The following is a 25,250-nucleotide window of genomic DNA, read 5'->3' on the forward strand; positions in this document are numbered from 1 at the left end:
CTTCAAATTTTCATGATGCATCAAACTGGGCAGCTACATAGATTCCGGATTCTTCTCTTTTCTTTTCTCTGACATAACTTTCTCAGGCAATCGATGCCGAAGCATTTCACAGATCTGCATGTATGATGAGATTGGAGACCCTAATGGCTATCAATTTCTTCTTTTGGACCTGTGAGGCCTTTACACACAGCCTATTACTTGGCATATAAAGTGGAGATGCATTAGAACTGGTAGGTCATCAACTTCCGAAATCTAAAGAGTCTATTCCAGCAACACTGTGATTTGGCAGTGAAAAGAGAAGAACATCAAGTCCTCTGCATCCATCTCCTTAGATTATTGCAGCTTTTATCATTCTTAGTTAGGACAGATTCATGGAGATAGTCACTTTGATTCCTACTACTCTCTTCTATGTTCCGAGGACACAATTAGCATACCCACCATTGACGGCTCACAGGGTTACCTCAAAGCTATCATGCAAAGGTTGGAGACGCTCAACAAACATATCCCACCTTCAGAATAAGAACATACAACGGCTGAATCTATATGATACCTATAGGAGAGGACAAGAAAGTGCAGCCTAAACATGATGATGGGGACGTATAGACTTTGAACATCTATCGAGACAATCATCTTACAGAGTCATTTCATTCAAACAAAGTTTTCTTACAGGTAGTTCTTGATCTAACTCCTCAAGCAAAGTAAGATAGGCAACCAAGCTGTGTAGAGTTGGTCTTGCAAGTTAATAGGAGATGCCCTAACTTTGATATCTAAGAGGAACAAATAAATTGGTTCCGACTGTAGATGTTTCATCCAACACTCCATAAGTCTATTCTATGACCAACTGAAGGGTAATAAGTGTACCAAATACTTTTTGATCTGGACATCTGTTAATACAAATGGAGTAGAATATGAATTGGACGGTGGAACAAATATAACTACAATAGGGATAATGAGCGCAGTGACAGATACTTCTATCAAGCCAACTTGAACCAGCAAGTTAACAAAGTACAAACACCGGTGCCCGGTTTCTTGGTTAGTGATGTAAACAAGAGAACATTGCTTATGATCCTGAAAAAACCAGTAACAATTAAAACGACTGATAGTTGAGATGTCGCAAGTGAGAACACCGATTTCATTTTTCAAATATGAACTTATCTCACAGTTTAATTGAATAAATAAGAGTCAAAGTCATTGAGAAAAACAGCTACTAACAGTACAGGAGGAATTGAAACCAAAAACATAATTGCCACAAAAAAAAAAACAGAACATAAAGGAATTTCCTCTACCTGCCAGACTGGTTTCCAGTCTAGGCATCAATTACGCCATTTACAAATGTGAGGCATATTTACATGGCACAATAAATGGTAGAAGAAAAATCTGAAAGGCGATCATAACCTTTTTTTCATCACTACTCGATGAATATGCGATGACCAAACAAGTAGGAAGACAACGAGGGCCATACCCACAGTCGTCCAGAATGTAATCAACCACGGGGGCATTGGATGGGGAAAGAGACCTGGTTTGAGGAATTACTAATCAGTCTGTGATAGCATAAATTAACTTTGCAAGCAGCACATTGGAAGTATAAACCATAAAAACCAAAATATTAGGCACCCACCATGTCCAAATTTGACACATATCAGAAGCTCCACTATGCAAATCGCTAGTGAAATCCAACAGAATGCTCCAACCTTCTTCACAGGCTTTCTGAAACCATTGATCATGTTAGTCATCGTTCTAGTTCTAGGTGCAACAGTTGCTTGTGATCATCGCATTTTGGAAAGTGAAAATACATCAAAAATTAGATACCATTTTGTGTTTTAATAAATTAAGAACTAGTGGTACATGCTAATGATTAACTTGAGATGAACAGGAATTTTGCACATTTACTTAAGAATACTTTTTTTTATGGTAGAACCAAGTATACCTGTCTTGCAAGTAGGTATTGTACTCACGGATAGTTGGTATAGCAATTAACCACCACAGAACCAATCTATAAACAATCAAGGGGTTTCTAGGTGGAATCCAAAGACAAAATTTGAGAAAGAAGGTATTGAGCTCCACGGTCATAAAAACAACACAGAGGCACAGCACTTGAATGAACCTCCATGGTCCAAGCAAAGGATGCCATTCATCTTTGTCCCATCGTGCGGGTGTAAATTGCCCCAATGTTCTTTTGACCTTGAAAAACAAATAACATGTATATAGATGAAAAAAATGAATACATCTTTGAGATAACAAAGCAATTATTGTGGCAGGGAAGCAACTAAGACATGCATTAAAAAATATGAATATTCCCATCTAGTCTATAAATTCCATCAGTTTGTACAAGCTCAAAAGCAAGAAATTAACTAGACTCTATAAGAGAACACAATAGAAGCCAACTAGTCTACAGCAGGGATGGGGCTTGCGATGATTAAATAATCATGTACAGCAATCTTTCTCAAAATTTGGATAAACATGAAACTAAAGAATAGTAAGAATTAAGAAACCAAAATAAGAATTTACAATCTCTTGTAGTGAACAGAGATCAAAAGATAGCAAAGTCCCCATTGGATCATAGATAGACATGGATTCTCATAACAAAGTACAAACCGTAAGGCAGGCAGTTTGCTAATTGGCTTAATCACAAGCTTCACCATTAGATCCAAACCAGGCTCAACTTCTTGGAACATGGTTACATCCGGAGGCTGGATCAAGCTCAAGTACGATAAAATGCCTTGGGGAGGAATGTCTAATGTAAGATGCTGCAAGCTAGATTGAGCATCTTGCTGAATCATTTTTTAAGTAAACAGGGCCCTTAATCCAGCCTGCTTGAAACCCCTACATGACCAATTTTGACATTCATCTCAATCTAAGCAAATCCTTTGGTATTTGTCATTTAGCACTTCTATTCAAGTTGGTTCTTCTATGCATGAAATGATTTCTGTTGAAGATATCCAAACATCCATAAAATAGTTCTGCCTCAACTTCAGCTGAATTGGTGAAGCTTCCAGATTTGCACAAATGCAATCTCAACAATCTAATTGCAAATATTCAATTTCTGGTCAAAATTTGAAGTACTCTTTTTTGTACAAATTTGGCTATATTAGATATTATCTACTTTTCTGGATAAAAACAAGTTATTATATGTAGACGCCAAATTGAAAAGAATGATAGAAATTAGAAAGTATACCCTGCAGCAAATCCTACACTTATTCTGGAAAGCTCTTATTTAAAAATTCGGTTTGTCATTCACTGGGTAAACATAGGCATCAGATATTTGCAGCAAGGATCCGTCATCACTGAAAGGGCACCTGACATGACAGTCATTAATCTGCACCATTCATGACCAGCACATGATCATGACACAAGCACCAACGAATGACAACTTGTGTCATGGCATGTGCACAATGGCAATTTAATCATGAATCAATCAAGTGCCTGTAGTTTATAGATGACAAGCAGCTTGACAAAACATATCTATTGGTGGTGCAGCAAGATCAATTTTGTGTGAGGCTGACCACATTTTGAACTTATCAAGGAGCAACATGACGGTGAGATGCTGAACATTTATGCACTGGTAGCTCTTCAAGCTCAATGAAGCCATCTGCTATCCAAATGTCACATGTTCCAAAGACCTCCCAAATAGTCATGATACCATTCTATAACCAGCCAATACCAGATCATCATGCAGTTTTTTCCAGCATTACATATGAAATTGAAAAGAATATAAATAATTAATAGAGGTCAATAGACCTCTGTGCAATCTTTTCTGACATTTAGTAGTATATTGATTCTGCAAAATGGTGAGGCTAATTTTACTTGTTTGTGAAACCATATCAAGAAATTCATGGTAAAACTTCTATTTGATTCTTAAGAGAGAAGCATATGTTCCCTAACTTAAGCAACAAGAGAAATAAAGAATCATTTAGGGTATGTATGTTTAATATATCGTGTAACTCTTTCTGATCTGCCTCCTGTCTTCATTCTACAAAGGTCACAAGAGAGGTAATGGTAATATATCAAGTATCAAAGCATTAGCAGAAATGCTGCAAACAAATTCATTAATTGATCTCTGAAATCTGAAAAAAAAAAAGATTCTTATCCTAATCTACTGTCATAAAAGAATAACACAACCATTATATTCATAATACTCTTATCGACAGGTAATTAATCATGTTCCCAAGAACAAAGGAAAGATAAATATCAGGTCCAACCTGCAACATAATCATAAAGGCAGACTCGAATATTCATAAAAGCTGAAGAATACTTGTAATAGTACATACTTTACCAATGATATTTGGCTGGCGACTTATGCCAACCCATTCATAGGTTTTCCCATCAAAGTACCTAACAGTACGCATTCCTGCACAAATACCTGAACCATGAACCAAAATATCATCATAATGTCAGCCAAATCTTTTGTTTCCTCTTTTTGGTTGAGTAAAATTTCATAGATCATGTATAAAAAGAACCTCATATGTTAAAAAGAAATATAAATTAAAAAAAAATACAGAATCTAACTTATGAATTTCATGGGTGAATAGTCAAATCCTGATACTTCAGAAAAGTCTCCTTTTACAAATTAGTTACATGGTTATGATAATTCGACAAGCTGTCACTACATAAACCATCAAGTAAATGTCATCATGAGAAACAAAAGATAACAATTCCAAAATTCCAAATTAATCTCTTAATTTCTGTCTCAATAGTGCACGAGTGCAACTTCATTATGTCCCAAGAACAGTAATAAAGCCATTTAGGAACGAGTTTCCTCATAATACAGCTACAATCAACAGAAATAAGAAAGTGGCAAGTGCCCAATAGTGCTCTGTCATATAGACAAATTTATATAAGTGAGTCATTTTAGAAGCACAAGCAAAAGGTGGAAGCAAAATCCTGGAATTTTTGCAAGTCCAACAATGAATATTCTAGCTGTTGAGGAAGCTTCTACAATCAACCTAACAATATTATGAAGTAGAACACAAACCAGATACACTGAGCAAACCTCTTTTTAGCCTATTAAACTTGCCAGGATAGAAATTACAGAAAAGGCTCATTGACATGTCCCAAAATTCAAATATATACAACTCTTTTAAGAAGATAAACCCACAAGGTTGCAGCCCAGAAGCCCACAAGGTTGAAGCAATGATGACATCCTATCATGGAATTAAGAAACCAACCAAATAACAAAATAATGTGGATGCATAAATCAGAGACTAGAATCATACCCCAGTTTTCGTAAATGAAGTATAAGCTGTGAACATAGTTATAGCCTTATAGATATTGAATGAAACCTTATGCCACAAAAGAGTTGGATGAGGCTCACAAAAAAATTTCTGTTCTGTTTAGCTGGGCTAGTTCAAACTTGGGAAATTCAAAACTTGATAAGCATTGTTTGCATTCAGCAACAATATAAAAGCAAATGGGGCCTCACCAAACCAATTGCAGATTAAGATGTCCAAAATAATACTGTCCCACCAACACTCGTTGAAATTCGGCAACATATGACGAAAAGTAAGCTGTGATTGTTGGATGGAAAACTTTCAAAATGCTGGATTCTTTAAGGGAAAAAAGTCATAATCTATATTAGTAATCGCTGCTCAATGTGAACACAGACCTCCATTAATTCAAAGCCAACTGACAACACCCACAAAAGGGGCTGGTTACGTATCATTATCGCCTTCCCCCACCATCCAAAAATATGAGCAAGAACAAACTCGTCAAATAATGTCTCCTGGAAATAACATAAGAAACAATTAGTAATTGCAACACTACAAAATATGTTTTGCTTGAAAACATTAAGAAATATAGAATAAAAAAGATTAGGTTGAAGAATGAAGAAATCATACATAAACATTGATAAACCTGCTTTTTGGATTATCAGGGACATAAATACGACAATCAGCTCCGTATGACCTTTCAGGTAGTTCTGTACAATATAAACAATTCTGATTTTTTTTTATTTACAAAAAATAATATTTTTATAACACAAATTAAAAGGTTCCTGATCAATGCTTACCAACTCCTAGATCAGGGTGGAGATATTTCATAAACTGCCGAGCATCATCACGATTCTGGGGAGTGGGGCAAAGACACCAGAGAAATGATTACAGAATTTAGAGATGGAAGTGATCACAAAACTTAGGTTGTGTATATTTAGATTTGAGTGTAGACGCTTCTCAGAACACAACAAGAAGTACAAAAGGTAAAATACCAATCAAACAGAAGCACCAGAATCTTCTAAAATGTTTTTTTTAAAGGCTACAAGACCAACCAAAAGTCAAGTACCTATTACATGGTCCACCATGACACACGCTAAGAGGAAAAAGACAGAACAGATTAGCTGATATTGCACAAATTTAAAAATGTGACTAAAACTTCATCTGATTCTAGATCCAATACCAAGTACCAGAGCAAAGCAAAAGGAAAACAATTCAAAAAAATTAACAATAGAAAGAAGATTCACAAATGATAATGTTCTTAGTGATTTATACCTGAAAAAGCAAAAAAGTGAGGGCAACAAGGTACACCACAGCCATTCCATGAACCAAGCGCCAAATGGCAGGATGCGGCCTTATAAGGACCCTGAAAAACATATATGCTGTGAACAAGGTATAAATTACCATGCCATCTTATATGAATGCAGCAACAGCTTTAAAATAAAAGTCTAAAGACAAGTGACAGCTTTTTGCTAGCAAACTAGATTGTACATCTTGAAGGAGACAGAACTTCCCACCACTTATATGATTCGACATAAAAAGAAAAAGAAAAAAAAATCATTTGCTATGTTTAAATTTCCATGTGCAAGTACCACAAGATCCTCCATATGCTATCAAATCATTCTGCATCCTTGTGATGATAGCAGATACTTTATGACTTAAAATGTTGAATATTGGCAGTAAAGTACAAGATAGAAACAATTTTATTTCTGATGCCTATATAGAGGAACAGTTGCTTAGGAAACATCACTAAGATTTCATTGATTGTGGTAGTATAGGTAAATTTCATGACTTTCATGTCTAATATGCTTAGGAAAGGCATATGAACCATGTTTCATTCCACAAATAAATTGAGAACATGAAAATTAATGAAGAGATAACAAATTTAAATCCTCGGATCGAGCAAAGGAAGTCATAACTTACGTTGAAGGTGCTTGCAGCAAGGAATAGGCTAGGAACACTGCAATCATTGCCCAAACACCCCTGAAAAACAAAGACAGATCAATGACAACAAGCCTGATATAATAAAAGCAAATTGAAACATACAAACTACCGAGAGCAAAAATGATGCAGAGAGAACCATTCATCAGTAAATAACTTATAGAACATAGCTTGGACATTAAGCTCATAATCAAAATGCAAACAAAGAAAATAACTTTTCAAAAGTCTTTTTTTTTTTTTGCAATTTCAAAAGTCTTTTCAGTAATGTAATAAACACACCTCTTTACTGATGAAACAATGTCTTTTGATGCTGTGCTTTCAGGATCAAGTGCTCCACTTGCCCAACTGTAAAAAAAGATGGTTATGTAAACCTGCCAATCTGTAATAAAACCATAAAACATTAACAAGCACATGCATTATAGGACTGTCAGGTTTCTGATGTAGTGTCTTAGTGCTTTCTGAACAAAACACTTATGGTTGAATCAGTGACTCAATCTTGACTTTTGCTTCACACTACAACTTGCTAATGAGATTTTCTGTTGTTCTTAAAATGGCTTATTAGTAATTTACCAAGGCCTCATCACCATATCTTTATGTAAGGTTACCTTAAAGTTTGTGGAAGACTATGAAATAAGTAGTTAACGATGCAATTCCACAGTGATCATTCTTCTAGATATCTTAAACCATTCTTTCCCTTGTTGATCACTTTTCCTCCTTTTTTTTTCAACACAATATTTCAAGTAGTTACTGCTAAATCAAATATGAGTTCAGATATGCTTATGCTATATCAGTGTCTTCTCTAATTGACAATTTAGAAAAGAAAGGAGAACGATATATATATATATACATATACATATATATATATATATATATACATATACATATATACATACATATATACATATATATACATGCATACATACATATACATACATACATACATACATACATATATATATATATATATATATATATATATATATATATATATATATATATATATATATATATATATATATATATATATATATAGACACTGACATACACACACGCACACAAACTATCAAACTAGAAAGAGCCATAACTCACACTAATATACATAGAGCCATAACTCACACTAATATACATGTCCCGATGAGGAGTAAAGATATTGTGCGTGGCTTGTATGCCCAAGCTGTCCATGGATCAAGCTCGCCAAATTCACTTTTAGATTTCGCATCAATATCTCCTTGAGCCATGTGGTTCCTTCTTGTTATCTTTACTAGGCCATTGGCCTCCATGAGCATCAGCCAAGCTGCTCCCTGGCGTCATTAGTCGATGAATGAGAGACATAATACTCGTATACGAAGAACTCAAAAAAATGAGCAGACATCGTTCCTGAGAAACAACATAAAATTCAATCATGTAGGTTCCAAAACCAATCCAACATAAGATTCATTGGAATAATCAGTTCTACGGCCATGAACTGTCAGAAAGAACCACCTCTTGATATAACCAAGTCATCTTCTATGACTTAAAACGAACAGTGCTGAAGATATCTAACACGCAGATTGCTGCAAATCACAAATAAAAGTACATGACTCTAAAAAGATCGCCTGCGAAAAAGATTATATCAGCAGAAAAACAAATGGCTACATTATTATAAGCGGCAGTTTCAGTTTTAAATCGCACGAGTTAGGAAATAGTACTTAGAGTGGTAACGATTAAAATTAAAAGAGAAATTGGAAAAGACAATCTTTACAACCAAAACCTTTACACCTTCGGATATGCGAAGGACGGATACCACTCAAGAAAACAAGAAATAATTTTTGCGAATTCATAAGCCTTAATCACAATCCAAAATCCAAACTTGAGAGCATCTGCTCTAAGCTACCCATTCAAAGGAAACGCCATAGCGGCTTCTGCTAAATCTACACCAGTGATCATTTTCCTTGGGTAATATTCTCGAAACCAAGCACCAAAATAAAGATGAATGATAAAGGTATCTTCGGAGGAACATAATCTTATGGTTGAGTATCTGATAAAGCGAATAGAACGCAACAAAGGCAAGAAACCATACCCTTTTCATTTTCGAACAGAACGATATTTTCCAAATTATGGAGGCAAAACACCAAGAAATGGGTAGAACGACCCCAAAAATAGAAGGCTTAACCAAGAGATTCCAATCAAGAACGCAGAGTACCTTACACAGAGAAGATTGTACTCTTCCTTCAGCGTTTCTTTCTTTTTCTCCGGTAATGTAACCGGAATGCGGAGAACGAAAACAAGGCAATGGACTGAAAGCGTCACAGGAAAACTGGAAGAGAAACACGAGAAAGGCGGTTCCTTTATTTCCCGTTTCTTGACGGACACTCACGTAGGCAGTGGCCGACAAGCCCGCCCCCGCCGTACGATCAGAGGACGACGAGATCCGGGCCGCCAAAAGCAGCCCGAATCGATCAAGCCGCAAGCTTCTTAGTTCTTTTCTCCTCAGTCCTCCCTATTCGATCGCGAGAGGCGAAAACAGGGTTTGAGAGAAGAACGATTTATAAAGGAAAGAGTGAGTGAGAGAGACGGAAGAAAGAGATTCCGTAGGTGGTCAAAAAGGTTCTTCGATCTACGGGAAGAGCAGTGTTTATGTGCAATACTGCCCTTTTAGTCTACCATATTTACATAAGAGGCCACTGTGCATACAGTATGAGTATCACTTATTTTATATATATATATATATATATATATATATATATATATATATATATATATATATATATATATATATATATATATATATATAATATAATATAAATATATATGAGGCTTAATTAGATTACTACTTAACACATTAGGTTGGATGTAATGATACATAAAAATCAAACTCCTTAACATTAATAATAATACAATTAATTATAAAAGCGCTTCCTTCGGGTAGAGAAATGGAAAGAATGGCAACACAGTTCTTATACCCGATTAACATGAAATCATAATGAAATAAGAGAAGATTATTCCACTCAGCTTATCCGAGAAGCGAAACCAGCCAGCTAAAACAAAGTTCCTCCCTCAGGTGAAGAGTAGCCAAACAGGGAAGTCGGTGAACTGAGACCATTCAGGAAGGAAATCAATGGCAACAGCTTGGAGGGGGGAGCCGACGCGGAGATAAGGACACACTAAAGAGGCCAATAGAAGTGCGTAGGCCGTAGGACTGTCCCATGTATCTTTCCACTATCGCTGACAACAGTGATCCTTCTGAGAGATTTCCACTGTCCTCATAATAGCCTCCTCGTCTTCAGAGTACTGTTCCTACACACGCGCACACACACCCGCAGCGTCCATTCAAATCAGCACTTTCCTTCTCCGAATGCCCATACGTACGTGTGCGAAAGGTTGGGGAATGAAGTTAAATGATGCTCTGATGACAAAAGTACGGTGCATCAGAAGCTAATGAGTAGCAGCTATCTGGTTTTTAAGAGAGGCGATAAGGACGCGACCACTTTCTTTTGATCCACAAAGTCAATCCATAGGCTTTCTTCTCTCCTTCAATCCTGTGCTACATCCGCACGTACGGTCATCCAGCAGCAGTTGGATGAACGAATGTAACCCGATGTCATGAGGTGTTGCAGCATGTCTCAAACTTGCATTAGCATTTGCGTTTCGGTCTGATACAGATAGAGAGAGAGAGGACCGCCCATTAGATCTCACAGCCAGCGATAGGATCTGCTGCTTGCTTTGTTCAACAAAGATGAACCATATGAAGGTGAGGAGTCATGGATATGTATGTTCCGAGAAATTGTAAGCAATTCATTCATGTCTTTCTCCTAGCGAGTTCGCATCCAAGAAGACACCAAAATATATGGTCATTTAAAGATCCTTGAACCTACCGACCGGAGTAAACTAATGACTGCACCAATCTCAACCGGTGTGGAAGACCACATTTGCTCCCACAAGGTCTCCCCACTTACTGTAGCGGAATAGTATATCCGCAAGCTGACTTGATGTCCCACAAACGATTCCTATTATTAGAACAAGGAAAATGAATGCATGGAGATGTGTGCAGAACTGTCTGCACGAATACTTGCCCGTGCCTTACTGTAGTAAAATCTACAACTGTGGTCATCCCGTGTCCAAAAACTTGAACGAAGCAAAGAACAGTGACGACGGTAGATTTAAGTTCGAGGGTGAATGAAATATAAGGGTTTCTGTGAAACTTTCAGCGGAGGGTATCTCAGTAATGGTTCATCCCTTTTCACGCTTGACGGCGCCAAACTCGGCCGCACGCAGAAACGCACGATTCACAGAGCCCAAGCTCAGCTCCCCGTCGCCATTGACGCGTCCAAGAAAAGGGTTTTGAACGGAGGAGAAAGAGAAGAGCTGGCACGCATCCATCTGCAATAGGATGCGTTTCACTAGCAGGTGGAATAAGGTCGGCTGAAATGACCGACACAACGTGATTTTTTTCTTCTTTCTCCATTGGTTTTTCCTCATTCAGAAAGATGAGAGAGAGAGAGAGAGAGACTTTGTATCGTCGGCTGAAATGGTTTGGTTGATTCAATATACTACTTCTCTTTCATCATCTTTTTATATTTGAGTTTTAATTTTTATTTTGAAGATGAAATGATCGAATATGTTATTATAAAAAGTAGCAAGTCAATCATTCTAAATTGCTCATCAATATCTGTAGTGATTTCATCATGAATGATGGCGATCACAACTTGGTATATATTTTAACATCCTCCTCCATCAATCGACGCCTGCTCTTTGTTTTAATACTACTGCAATCGTCTTTCTGGACTTCAATCATCTAACCCATTATGATCATCATCATTCAAACTCAGCTATCATCGATGTCAAATGTATCATCACAAGGCATATTCGACCTTTCTCGACATGGGAAACCACACAAAGGTGTCATCGTCGCTGATAATAACTCTCAGCATTTCCCAACCACTATGAGACGTTTCCCCAAGGCCCGACGACAGCATCATAAGGATGGTAAAAGAAGTCAGAGAAAGAAGGACGTCCGTGTGGTCCTGCGGCCACCTCAGATCCCGTCCTTGCCTCCCTTGTTATTAGCCAAAAAATGGCAAAAGAAGTGTGGGGACATGGCGGCGTGGGCCTCGCTCGGAGCACCATAAAAGGAAAAGAAAACATCCAAAAATCTTCAAAATGCTACAAGCACACAGTGATATTACTGCTACGTAAACGCAAGCTAACAGCAGCCGAGATTTAAATCCCCCCCCCCCCCCCCTCGCTCTCGTCCTTCATCTTTATATTTTGCTCTAGTCAGGAAGGAGACGACAGAATGGCCAAAAGGTGGTCTCATATGCTTGCCAGCCCGACTCTATAAGCTACAGGACAAAAGGTCCCACGAGAGGCGACAAAGGGTGACATCTCCTACACATATCGGTAGTACTTGGTGCTGCCTTGGGCTGTCAGACCTAACCCTTGAACCCAAAGATAACGACACCTACTGGGACCCAACATTGATACTTGTGGTACAATTATTTTGATCATCCTGGTCTAGGTTAAGCGGGAGAAACCTTGAGATCCCACCCAAATGTGCATGTTTTCTTTTGTCTACAGTTTTCTCATGGATAATTTACTGACACAGTAACCAGGAAAAAAAGAAGAAGAAGAAGAAGAAGAAGAAGAATGGAGCCTATTGTTGACCATTGACTGCAGCGAGACAGTAGTAGTGGTGTTACGAGTCTGAAAGCGCTGCAGAGCTCGAAAAGAGTGTTTGCACATCTGATGACTGCGATGGTGACGGACGCTAATATTTAGTAAGCGAAGGGAATCTGTGATGGTGGGAGGGAAGGGGGCGCGGGGTTGCAGTACATGGCAAGGAATAAGTGTCCAGCACAACAGTCCGATCGCGATCGGACGGTGCTCGGTTGTCGGATGTTGACAAGCACAGCCTGGAAGACAGCTGTCCGACATCCGCAGGGGGGCCATCAGCTACAGGTTGTGCCCTGGCCCACCGCATCATAATTGACCGGTCAAAGGTCTTCCCTTCCACCTGATCATGTCACGGTAAGGGTAACAGTAGATCGCAGGACAGCATCACCAGAACAACAGGAGATCGCAGGACAGCATCATTAGAACCGTCGTTCCGGTGAACGCCCACCGAGTGATAAACGGAGGAGCCGCAAGACGAGAACCTGTTTGTATTTCTGAAAACAAAGCATGAAGCTCTGCTGCTGCTGCTGAGGGTGGGAGATGCGAGAAAAGAACATGATTTGTATCGGATTGCCTCGCCATGGATAGATAAGCAGCACATGCAGTCATATTTAGCTTCAATATACATATATGTGTGCATTAGAAATATTTGCACAAAAATCGAGGCACAGGTGGCGTGGATTATGATATACTTCTTATCTTCCACTCCAGAATAGCCAGAAAAAGGTTAGACTGCAATTATATGAATCAAAAGTGATCATATGTAAAAAATGTAATTTTAAGAATAATGTAGTTAATAGTAGCGGCAGTAATAGATAGTGCACAAACAAAACAAAGATTCTTACAGGAGATTAGGCCAATCATAGGCCCATTTGTTGCCAGTCCAGTGGCCCAGACAATACGTCTCCACTTCTATTATATTCTAAAGAAGCTCGTCATTCTTTTCCTTGGACAACTCGTTCTCTGTATGGAACGAAACGAAAGAAGAGACAGTGGAAAGAAAGAAATAATCGAAGGACAAAAGACAAGAATAGTACACATGAAGCAAGCAATAAAATTGATGTGAAAGATGAGTGGTACATCGTACCTTCAATTAACTAACAGTAACAATAAGCAAACCTGGCGCATGTACAACATGTCAATAAAAAAAAAAAAGAGTGACACCAGTCTGATGGGAGTGATCAGCTAATATCGAGAGTGCTGAGATGCTTAACAAAGAAATCAGCTAAAAGAACCCTAAGCGAATAATTGAAATGCATTAAGTCCTTAGTTCCTTGCCACTTCCATGATGGCGACATATCCCATAATGAGCAGCAACCCACCAAAGGATGTTTTAGACAGGAAAATTTAAGCTACACTTTGAATCTCAAACTTTTTTTATCCAAACGCTTCACCCCTACTACCTAGACAGTGTCTTTGCCATGATTATCTTCCTTTGTGAACCTCCCACCACAATTGACACTTTGGGAGCTCAACTGTGGGATTCCAGCATTTACAATGCCCGAAATAACCTGCTTGCCTGGTACTCTGGGCAGCTGTCGAGGACTAATTGCTGCTGGGATCATTGGTAAATTATGCTGCTCAAGCGGGCCTAATCGCTGGAGCTGTTGATGCTGCAAATTCTGTAGCAGACTTTGCTGAAGATCCACATGCAGCTGATACTGTGGATCACAGGTATTGTTGCACAAGTCCATTAATGGCTTGTTAAAACGTAGCAGATACGTGTCTCTATTTTGGAATGGATACACGTTGCTTCTACCCAGAGCATGATCCAGGTTTAATGTCATCCCAGATCCATTACTCGTACGTCCCATACCTAGACCAACATTCATCCCTGGACCCACTGCCAATCTGGTCTTTGCTAGATCAACTGCCTGAGTTATTTGACTGGTGCCTCTGTTTAAGAAACGTTGACAAGGATTTTTGGAACCAGAAATTTGCCCAAGTTCTTTCCCGCACACATCATCTTCAGTTCCACCACCAGCCACTTTGCTTTGCAAGATTCTCTGAGGCTGCTCTGGACTTTGCTGCAAGCCATTAAGTGATAGAAAGGCCGCACTATTTACATTACCCGATGTGTCTTCATAAAGTGTCGTGGATCTCCAACCATTAGGAATGTGCTGATGCATGAAACCTAAATTGGTAAGAGCTTCTAACTGTTGTTGCCTGGCCACAGCGAAAGACGATGTCAATCTCGTTGGAAGTAGAATCTTTTTATGTGAAAAATGATGCAGATGAGTAGTGCAGATGCTCTTATCTAATGTTGTAACTCTGCTCAATGGATGATCCATATTAGATGTTCCATAAGGGAGTAACGGAACACCAGGAAAACCATTATGTTGAGAACTACTGAAAGAAGAATCAGAGGTGGTAGATGAAGAATGCTCCAGCCGATCATTCATAAGTTCATATCCGTCATGTTCCATCTGAACAAGCAAGAGCTACACTGTGAGGTTCATCATCATCAAGTAGGCTTTTTCCTAACATTACGGGAAAAATAACCCAAAAACAACAAGACACCATGGACAGTTTGGGAGACCTCAAGGAAACATCCTAGTGGTTAAGCAGTAGTGTTCACATTCAAGAGATTAAGAGTTCGAGTAAGCATGTTAAATAATAATTGGACACAAGGATTGTGCTAATAAAAACATGGACAATTTGATAATTTTCTATGAACAATTGTAAATCAGACTGTCCATGAATTTAAAAGATTAATATGTAATACATTAATATAAAGAAAAGACCGTCATGAACAAATGGTTTGGAAAACTGCAATAGGAATTTAGGAGTATTATACTAATTAGATGTCTTTATCTACCACAAAAGTTTCTACATTATGCTAATAAGAAAAAGTTAACAACAGAATGGACACTGATTCACACCTTTCCTGCATATGACATATTGACATGCCAATACAGAAACTCAAAGCTCTATAGCTCTTGATTCCAGAAGTAGTTGTGCAAGCTTCATAGAAAGGCAAAAAATGCAAGCAAGAAAGGGAGACTTACCAATGAAGTGAACTGAGCAGCAAACAAATCTGCAAGATGCTGTAAAGCAGGTCATCAAATGGGTGAAAACAACTATATTTTGAAAATGTTGGTCAATAATAACTTTAGTTGATCGAGACTTACAAGTGTCGGAAGTAAAGCAATATGGAAGCGCTTCTCATCAGTTATGTAGACAATTTCAGCTCCTACCTTGTGACCACAAGGCTCATCAAATTCAGTCAAGACAAGCTTTCTCCAAGACTCAGAAGCCGACAAGGGTAAGCTACTTCCTGAGGAGAAGAAACTTCAAGCAAATGAGCATAAAAAAGAAAACCAGATAACAGAAACAGATTACGTACCTCCAAAGAAAAATAGAACACGCCTATATGTTAGTATGCGGGTTTTGCAAACATTTCTACTTCCATCAATTTCTTCACTATCTTCAGGCATCAAGATCCCAACTGGTGGTAAGAGGGAACATGATGATGCTTTTGTCATAATGTAACTGTCAACTTTGTTCTTCTTGCAGCCAAGTCCATACCTAAAGAGCATTAAATAATAGCATGATTTACCTGGGAAGAAATAAAAAATGTTTTCCTGCATGATTTACTAGCTATATGGACAGACATTGGCAAGAGGACAAGCCTCAGCATCATGGTTAAGTTGTTTCCTTGTGACTAGTTGACTAGGATTCAAGTTACCAAAACAGCCTCCCTGCTTACAAGAGTAAGGTTATGCACATTAAACCTCCTCAAACACCCCATCGGTGGGAGCCTTGTGCAAAGGTTGTCCTTTTCAAGCAAGAAATGTCCTTTTCATGTTCAGTCATTGGCTGGCTAACAGATACAATGATTGTTGAGAAAAAAATTCATCTTTAATAAGAAGGTTTTGACTTGAGGAGGACCTTTGTGTTACAATTTGAATCTTGGAAAAGCTTTCAAGAAGTCATCGACTGGCTAACAGATATAATGATTGTTGAGGGAAAAAAAATCATCTTTAATAAGAAGGTTTTGACTTGGGTAGGACCTTTGTGTTATAATTTGAATCTTGGAGAACTTCTCAAGAATGGTCGTATCATCATTAGCTTCTGATGGAGCTGGTGCAGGTATGATCTCAGCTAAGGAACCATTTGATATGTCCTGAACTCGTGTAGCATTAACACTTGTGTCAAAGTTAATTCCCATTGTGCCCTCAGCAAAAGCTGAGGTAAGAGCTTTGGGCTTTTTCTTGAGTATCATCTTACTCACTTGTACTAAAGTACTGTTGGACACAGATGTCATGGAAGCAGTTCCAACTGAAGCCACAGGATCTACTGCAGTATCTTCCTTCTGTAACTTAGTTGCAGCAACTTCCTGACATGTCCTGGAAGTTCCCAATGACAGTATCTGGTTTTCACCCAACTGAGACACTGGAAATTGGTCTGAACTTTCAGCTGAAACCTGATAACCTTGAGTCGATTTTCTTTTCCGAGAAAAATCCCCATTCTTTGGGTGTTTCACAAAGGATGGACCATCTTTATCACACTGCAGACGAAATGGCAGAGACCTCTGAACTGATAACTGCTGCTTTAAAATCTTGCTTCTGGCATCCACTAGATTATCCTTCTTACCCTTCACCAAATCTGACCTACATAAAACTTTTGCTTCAGTAGGCTCTTCTTTGACCATATCTTTTGCTGCTTCTTTGCACAGCTGAGAGGTCATTTGAACCTCAACCTCTGGAATTATTTTCATTGAAGTCTCACTTATCAACGGACAACTATGTCGATCACAAGTTACAACAAGCTGGCTAATCTGAACTTCCTGTTGCTTCTTTGACAACTTGACTCTCCTCTGTTCTTGGATTCCAGGCAGCACATTTTTTTCTGCTTGTGAAATATCCGAGACTGGTGTTCCTTGTTTTGGCCTTTTTACAGCAGTATTCTGAGTAACTTCTTCTTGGAACTGGCTCCTTTTTCCAAGAGTAGCACAATATTCAGTATGAAGTAGAGAGTTTTTTGAATTGTGATCAGGTGGTAATAGAAAACTTGGTATTGCTGCAGCAATATTTGGAACAGGGAGAGAGCAACCTGCATCTGAGATACTAAATGGTTGTGAAGCCATTTGCAAAGTGTGAAGTATACTGTGGTTCCAATCAGTAGCTTGCTGTATGAATGGCATGCTTCTTAAAATTGTATTCCGAGCATAACATAATCCTCCATGTTCAAGGGAACCACTTGTTTGTGTCTTCAAGTTGTCAATAATCCTGCTGCTTGCCATTTCCATAGGGACAGACTTGAGGCCAATTTCAGGCTCATCATGCTGCTTTCTTGTCAATCTCCTCCCCATTATGCTTAAATCAAGCTACATAATCCTCAGAGCTAGTCATGCAACTTGGAACCATATCATAACCCAAGAGTGCAATTTAAACCATCATAACTATTACCTTCTTCGAAGATGGCGTCCTGCACAATCTGTCCAAAGATGGCTTTGGGCACAAATAAAGCAGCGGTTGCAAGGACTTGATGATCCCAGATTCAACTTGCTGAAAATAACTCAAGAAAGGAAAACAACAACATCAAGCTTGAAGTGATAACAAGCATTGGTATAACATACTAGCTGAGCACACAAACCAATAGATCATCATAAGTCCAAGAATCATCTGAGATTGATTGCAAGTCTTTGACCACACTTTCATTACCCATTCGTAAGCAGACTTTCTGAACTTTAGGAAACTCATCATGAGAGGAATCACATCCACCAAGCCCCAATTTAGACAAAGAGGTGCGAAAGTCCCACACCTACCAGAATAGATATTCATTTTGGTTATCATATATCAAACAAAATAAAAACATATGCAGAGACAACTATGGTCAAAGTCCAAATAAGAAAATTCTAGTACCACAAAATAACAACATAGCATTAACCCTAAAAGGCATGGATGCAAAAGAGATGCACAACTCTATCTACTCGCACAGAGGAAATAAAATCTTCTACTATATCACCACCAACAGCATGAGTGAAGATATGTGCATTTGAACTTGAACCCTAATGCTAGATGCAAAAGAAAATGACTCCATCTCATAGGCTGCAGAATTCACCATTTTTTCTTTCTTTATGGGCACTTAAAGTAATCATCACCTTCAATATCTTTCTTCACCACAGCTTAGACATAAAGTAAACTCACAAATGGCCAGTGTCATGGTAATGACTCGAATGCATGATTGCATGTGGGTAAAAACTTATGGCTTATTAGATATTAACAAATAATCAAGGACTACGACACGCGTGGTCTAGGCAACTCCAAATGTATCATACCATGGCAAGATGTGGTTGAACTAGAACATGACGGTATGTAGCATATGGGGCATCAGTAGATGTTTGGTAGAGGTGTACCCTATCACTGGGTTATCTTTTTTTTAACTAAAATTATAAAAAAAATATATGATATATAATTTTAAAAAATTAAAAATATTGTTCATTATTACCAACCTGCACATCATATTATTTCATATAACTGCATGTCACTGGTTATGGCCAAATCCCAAACAGCACAGAAAAGGAAGTGGGAGGAAACTCACAAAAAAGTAGCAATGAAAGGAATAGGATTTTGACTAGAAGAACACCATTTAAAAAGTAATGGTGTTAGAAATATGTTGAAATCATGTAAAAATAAATTTAGAAGCTTTAGAAACCAACTTCTGCAACAATCCAAATCCTTTGGATTTAAAAATCCTCTTATTCTTGCATTTGCTTTATAGTATTTTGCAAAATAAGTTAGGATAAACATGTCAAGTGCCAAGCATGTGATGCCATATACCAGCCATCGGTTTTGTGTGCCACATTATGCTGTTCATGGTGCATGAGACATACACAAGGAAACTGCAGCCATATGAGAGAATATTGATCCAAGGTCTAGCATGTATTCCAGTATCTTGTCAAGATAGTACATGCCAATGAAATTTGAAATGCCATCAGTAAAGTTACCATAAACATGGCAAAAGAGAATTCCCTTGTGAACTTACAAGATGTCAAACATAAACTTCTGAATATCAGTCATCATGAGTACATCACAAGAAAATAAAGGAAGCAAATAATGATGAACTAATATGATACTGATCTAGCAGTACTTCACCTCACAAAAAAGAGTTCCATTGTAGTACTTGCAAGGTATGTCATCCAACATATCTCCAGGCAACCAGCCACACTCAATTGCCTGCATAGAGAGAAATCAGAATCTTAGAATCAGATACATGGCACAAAAGTAATAAATCAGAAAAAGCTCCATTCTTGCACTCTAAATTAGATAAACATAAAACAGAAAGTCAATTTTCCAAAATTGATTCAGGCCTGGGCAGGAGAAATCCAACACAAAAAGAAAGGTCAGTTTCTCCCCCTCCATCCTTGTATCCAAACAAACACTAGAATTGACACCAGTGTAGCTCCAGTTCTCAAGTATGCAAATGAAAGGAAATGACTTAATAATAGTAAAAGCACATCAAAACCTAACCAAGTACTCAAATTAACTAACGAATTTTTTTTTTTGTGCAACTTCTTTGATATATAATTAAATACATGGCTGGGTTTGACCACCCTCAGTGTCATCACCTCAGTTTGTTCTCATCTTGCACACTGAACTGAAGCTGAACTTTATCGTATAGTCCGGAATAGGGTTGAATGTAGCAACATAGATGCTCCAGTGGTGTCCACATCTGTGACACACACATGACACTTTTGACCTAACCCCAGTCACCCTCTACAAGGTGAATTGATTTTTAAATATTCTTCTGACCATGTCTTAGCATTTTGATTATGTCAGAAAGAAGCTCACATAAAGCATAAAGAGAAGTGACATATTTGAGGACTCAACAGAAATGAGTATAAGACAATGACTAGATAAGCAAGTACAAATCAGAATTCAAGTAACAATATCCAAATCATTTGCCACTATTAATTATAGCATACTTACAGAAAACAATATCTTAGATGTCCTATCATAAGGGTGCAGCAACTTGGGAACATCTTCAAGCAAAGGCAGCAGCATACCCTAAAATTTGTAGTAAATTCATCAACATAACATAATAAGACAACACTAAATGGTCAGAAACCTGATAAAAAATTGATTGTAATAACTCACATATCAACTAAATGTAGAAGCGACAAACCTCAGTAGGTTTTCCGATAAAGAAACCATCAGGGTGTAAGTTAATGGAGAAGGATGGTTCACACTCTGCCATTAGAAGAACATTTAGAGAAGACATTTATGTTGACGCATAATAATTACAACATGATGGCCATTGCAATCACCTATTCCAAGGGAATTGTTTTCCTTCCTGGTTGTAAAAAAAGAAAAACAACCAAGTCCATCATCTAACCCCAGCAAAGAAGCCTACAGGAATAAGTTCAAAAACAAACATCCTTAACAAACTTCAACCCAAAAGATCAAATGGCACAATATCCAGTTGGTATATTACATAAGCAATAAGAACAAATTTCAATCAAAAGATAGGAAATTATGAACTGAAGGTCTGAACTAAGAAACATCACAAACCTATATGAGTAGACATCAATGCAGTATGTAAAAACCCATCATTATTCATTAGTAAAAGGTTGTATCAAATATAAAGGAGACAACTACCGAAGGTGGCTTGAAATACTTCAACATAAAGCAGATAACTAGTCGAGATTGCCTGAACCTGAAGCGCCTTAATTTATCCAATTGAATAATAATTGCAGAGAAAATATATGGGTTTTTTTCCATAGTTTGGATTTGGAAGGGAAGGGAAAGAAAATAAAACCTTATGATAATATTCACTGGCATGCAAGAAACTAGAATAGTTATTTCACCTGTCAATGACAAATAAAACGAGTTATGTCGATTAAGTTAGGTTTTTCTTTTCCAGAAGCAAAAAAGCATCTACTGTAGCACATGCAACAAGTTTAGGCTTGTTGGGCAATCATCTTAACATTTTTCATTGATATTAAGGATCAGGCATATATCAGCAAGCTTAACAGTTAACACAACCAATATATTCACTCAGACAATGGCTCATGATGGTAGACTGCATGGTCCATCATACTGGCTTCTAAACCTGGTTTTTTCGACAAATGGACCAAAGCCTTAAAATGATGAATGCATAGACATATACATAGTCACAGACTCAATATATACCACTTTCTTTCTCTTCATTTTTCTCTATTATTTCTTATCTTCCTTTTTCTCTTTCCTTTTCCCACTTTACATTCCAATCAGGGAAAGTCCACCTCCCTATCTACTAAAACTAGTTAGGGACTCTCTCAACTTCCGTCTGGTGTTAGTCATAGGTTATTCTCTCCTTCCTGTAATAATTCAAAAAATGATTGGTGTATATATCCTCTGGGTGTTCCAGTTGGTGGAGCTACCCTCGGATGGGTTTTCAATGTTCTTGGGAGGCTACTTTGCTCGTGTGGTTGCAAGTGATCAGATGTTTTTTATCAGTTTCTTTACTCCTGGTAGCCTGATGCCTGAATGTCTTTAGTCAAACCCTCGCACAAGCAGATATCATTCTTTCTCATCCTTTTTGCATCACCTAAATCCAATCGTCATTCCTTCTCTTTTAAATTGCACCCTTTATTTTCTTGGAAGTTATATAGTCATATTTAACTCAATGTATCAAAGGAGAAAAGAAATTAGCGATGGTGCATTTATTATCATGTTTAAAGAAGTGAATGCAAAGATGCACAACCAACATGGATGAAACAAATAAAAGGTGAGCCAATATTGTGGTTGTAATAAGCCAAATCATCATGGAAAGAACATAGAATTGGCAACTGTTGCAGAGTATAGAAATAAAAACAGTCGGCCAATTGAAACTAGACAATACAATCCTGAAGGCAAAATGATCACAGCCCGTTCATTTGAAAAGCGGTAAAGCTTACAAAACCTTGTCAGTCTAAAACTGGGTAAGGAACAGGTAAATAGAAGAAATGAATCACTACAGTTGAAAGGTATCGTTTATCCATGCTCCAGCCACCAGAATCTTAATGTAGGCGGTGAATAACATAATTGTAAAACCCTAAAATGGCATGCCCTGAAATCATCCATCACCAAATGCAACTAGGTGCGTAATGAGTCAAGAGTAGACATTGGAGTAATATGTTATCATGATACAACCTACTTTTCTGCCATGAGATGCCGTTGAACTGATACTTGCTTGCTTCATATTTATGCTTGGGAGAACATAGTTGCTTGTGTTTTGCGTAAATATTATATTTGTAAAGAACAGATAAACTTCATTGGACTTGAGAGAGTGATAAACTGCTCCCATGTTGCTTCACTAGAAGGGTCAGTCTAACAGTAGTATATCCGTGTTATGAGGGCGACAATGTATATCGCTTATTTTTGTCGCACAGTTCACCAAAGCTGAATCTGAATGCACATGGCACCGCCTCGGGTTAAGCTGAAAACCCATCCTTAAATTCGATCATATTAAGCGAACAAGAAAAGAAGGAAAATAACAGCCGAGATAACAATTAAAAAACATACTATAAGATAAACGAAGTTATAGTGGGGGATTTGGATTGGGCAATAACCATTTCAACACGGAACTCTTAAAGGAATCGTGCAAATCGAAACCCATAAATAAAGGGTAAAACAGAACAATGGCGAAGCAAGAAACCCCGGAGAAAACCCATTAACCACAAAGAAAGCATCGCCAAGCTCCAATCCAACTCGGAATACACAGATGCGAACGCGTAACTAAGGGAATAAAGCCACATAACATCCCAAATAATCAAACTCCAAACCCCGAGCATTCACAAGAATCCAACACGCAAACCCTAAATCGCGGCCACGACCCCAAAATCGGACGAGCGACAAAGGCCGAATGCGCCAAACTGCTAAAACGATCGGGCTGGAACAGAAACCACGGGGAGAACACAAACCCCAAAGCTGGTAAGACTAAAGGTTCACCTTAGGATCATCGCTGCGTGGGGGATCCGCGGGGCCATCGACAGGGAGGATGGCGCTCTCCACATCGCCGTGGGCCGCGTTGGCAGGGTCCAGAGGGGGAGCCCGTGGGCGGTAGCGGGAGCCGACGCGGGCGACCTTGAAGGAAACGCCCATAAAGGCGTCAGAAGGGTATTGAAGGTGGTGCGGCGACGGAGGAGGCGTTAGGATTCAAATGGGAGAGGGAGACGAAAGGGGGAAGAGAAAGGCGGAGGAGGGCTTCGGGTGTCGGAGTACATGCAAAAGCGCCTTTGTATCGTGGAAAGGTGTCGAGCGAGACGTGGGGAAGAGGGGTTGGTTCGTTTTATAGATGCAGTAGCTGGGGATTATGCTCACCGGGTAGTGAGCCTGAGCGAGCTGCTGTTGTTGCGCGTGTGTGTACGTGTCTACATTCTGAAACAAGGAAACGCGAAGAGGCTCCATTTGGCAAAATAACAATAATAATAATAACAAGAATAATAATAAAATATAATAACTACAAACATACATGTCGGAAAATATTTTTTAAAGAAAAAATAATGAATAATTTATAAAAAATCTCAATAATGAGGTTTTATCGGATGATATCATCTTTGGTTTTTACCTTAATGTGTCTTTTTTTATATTATCATCTATAAAATTAAAAAAAGATATCCACTAACTATGGTTGACTATATTTTTTTATAGATTGAATCGATTTGATGGATCTAAATTAAGTCAAATTTATGGTTCAATCGGATTCAATTTTATTGAATCAAACTGTTTTAATAAAATTTGAAGTATTTGATTTATTATTATTATTACTTAAATTGCTTTCTTTTTTTTTCTTAAATCACCCTACTATCCTATTCTATCAATGCAGCAACGATGTCAAAGGCTCTCGTTGCCAACCTTCTTGCCAATGGCGATCGGCAACGTCATGATTTTCGTCGTCGTCGTCGTCTCCTTTGTCGTTGTTGTCACCAACATGAAGCAAGGATAGCATGAGCCATAGCCATTTAAAGCGATAATAGGTGGGCGTTGTCAGACAAGAGAGGAAGGGCAGTCCCAATGTTGTTGGTAACATTATTGTCATTGATTTCTTGCCAACAAGCTATTGTCAGAGAGCAGAGGAAGGGAGGTCATGGTCGTTGATGCCAATAGCATAGAAGGTGGATGTTGCCTTCACGCTAATAGTACGTCAGCCTTCCTATTATTCACCAATTATCGTGGTCATCGATTAAGCGTTGATCATCAACGATCAGTGGGACAATCGAGCTTTAGCTTAGCCATCATCCTTCGCCTTCCTATTGATCATCGTGATTGTGATCATGAACCTCAATGATGAGTGGTCACCAACGTCAATATTCTCCTTCCCATTGGTGTTTGTGAGAGTCCCCATCAATAAAACCATCTATTGAGCATTAGTGACTAGTTGGACAATAGAAACTTAGCATAGTTGTCACTGATGTCTCGGGAGGTGGCCATCACTGATGTCCTTATTCTTATTGGTCATTATCGCTTCAATGAAGCCTAGCAACCT

General features: G+C 38.3%; 2 protein-coding genes across 8 annotated transcripts; both read right to left on the reverse strand.

Annotated features, from left to right (window-relative positions):
• Window positions 1-1,116: 1,116 nt before the first annotated feature.
• LOC103968743 (CDP-diacylglycerol--serine O-phosphatidyltransferase 1) lies at window positions 1,117-9,729 on the reverse strand. 3 transcript variants are annotated; one of them, XM_065172575.1, is made up of 14 exons: window positions 9,328-9,729; window positions 8,628-8,698; window positions 8,262-8,446; window positions 7,425-7,490; window positions 7,128-7,187; window positions 6,480-6,570; window positions 6,005-6,059; window positions 5,835-5,914; window positions 5,603-5,719; window positions 5,420-5,504; window positions 4,269-4,348; window positions 1,928-2,181; window positions 1,619-1,707; window positions 1,117-1,516 (listed from the first exon to the last, which is right to left on the reverse strand). In XM_065172575.1, the coding sequence occupies exons 2-14, from the start codon at window positions 8,646-8,648 to the stop codon at window positions 1,389-1,391; spliced, it is 1,311 nt and encodes a 436-aa protein (XP_065028647.1). In that variant the 5' UTR covers window positions 8,649-8,698; window positions 9,328-9,729; the 3' UTR covers window positions 1,117-1,388. The 3 variants fall into 3 exon arrangements, with proteins under 3 accessions (XP_065028647.1, XP_018674992.2, XP_065028649.1); XM_018819447.2 differs by having other exon boundaries at window positions 4,269-4,360; window positions 9,328-9,719; XM_065172577.1 differs by lacking the exon at window positions 8,628-8,698 and having other exon boundaries at window positions 4,269-4,360; window positions 9,328-9,718.
• A 4,305-nt stretch (window positions 9,730-14,034) lies between these two features.
• On the reverse strand, window positions 14,035-24,008 carry LOC103968744 (protein PHYTOCHROME-DEPENDENT LATE-FLOWERING-like). 5 transcript variants are annotated; one of them, XM_065170815.1, is made up of 12 exons: window positions 23,714-24,008; window positions 21,070-21,151; window positions 20,900-20,992; window positions 20,732-20,809; window positions 19,898-19,978; window positions 18,396-18,563; window positions 18,209-18,307; window positions 16,811-18,126; window positions 16,144-16,325; window positions 15,929-16,074; window positions 15,806-15,844; window positions 14,035-15,223 (listed from the first exon to the last, which is right to left on the reverse strand). In XM_065170815.1, exons 4-12 carry the CDS (start codon window positions 20,804-20,806, stop codon window positions 14,201-14,203), a joined length of 3,129 nt encoding a protein of 1,042 aa, XP_065026887.1. In that variant the 5' UTR covers window positions 20,807-20,809; window positions 20,900-20,992; window positions 21,070-21,151; window positions 23,714-24,008; the 3' UTR covers window positions 14,035-14,200. The 5 variants fall into 5 exon arrangements, with proteins under 5 accessions (XP_065026887.1, XP_018674471.2, XP_018674472.2 ...); XM_018818926.2 differs by having other exon boundaries at window positions 20,928-20,992; window positions 23,714-24,007; XM_018818927.2 differs by having other exon boundaries at window positions 20,928-20,992; window positions 21,070-21,095; window positions 23,714-23,838.
• Window positions 24,009-25,250: the final 1,242 nt, after the last annotated feature.

Source organism: Musa acuminata, chromosome BXJ3-10 (genome assembly GCF_036884655.1).
Source record: "Musa acuminata AAA Group cultivar baxijiao chromosome BXJ3-10, Cavendish_Baxijiao_AAA, whole genome shotgun sequence".
Taxonomy (NCBI): domain Eukaryota; kingdom Viridiplantae; phylum Streptophyta; class Magnoliopsida; order Zingiberales; family Musaceae; genus Musa; species Musa acuminata.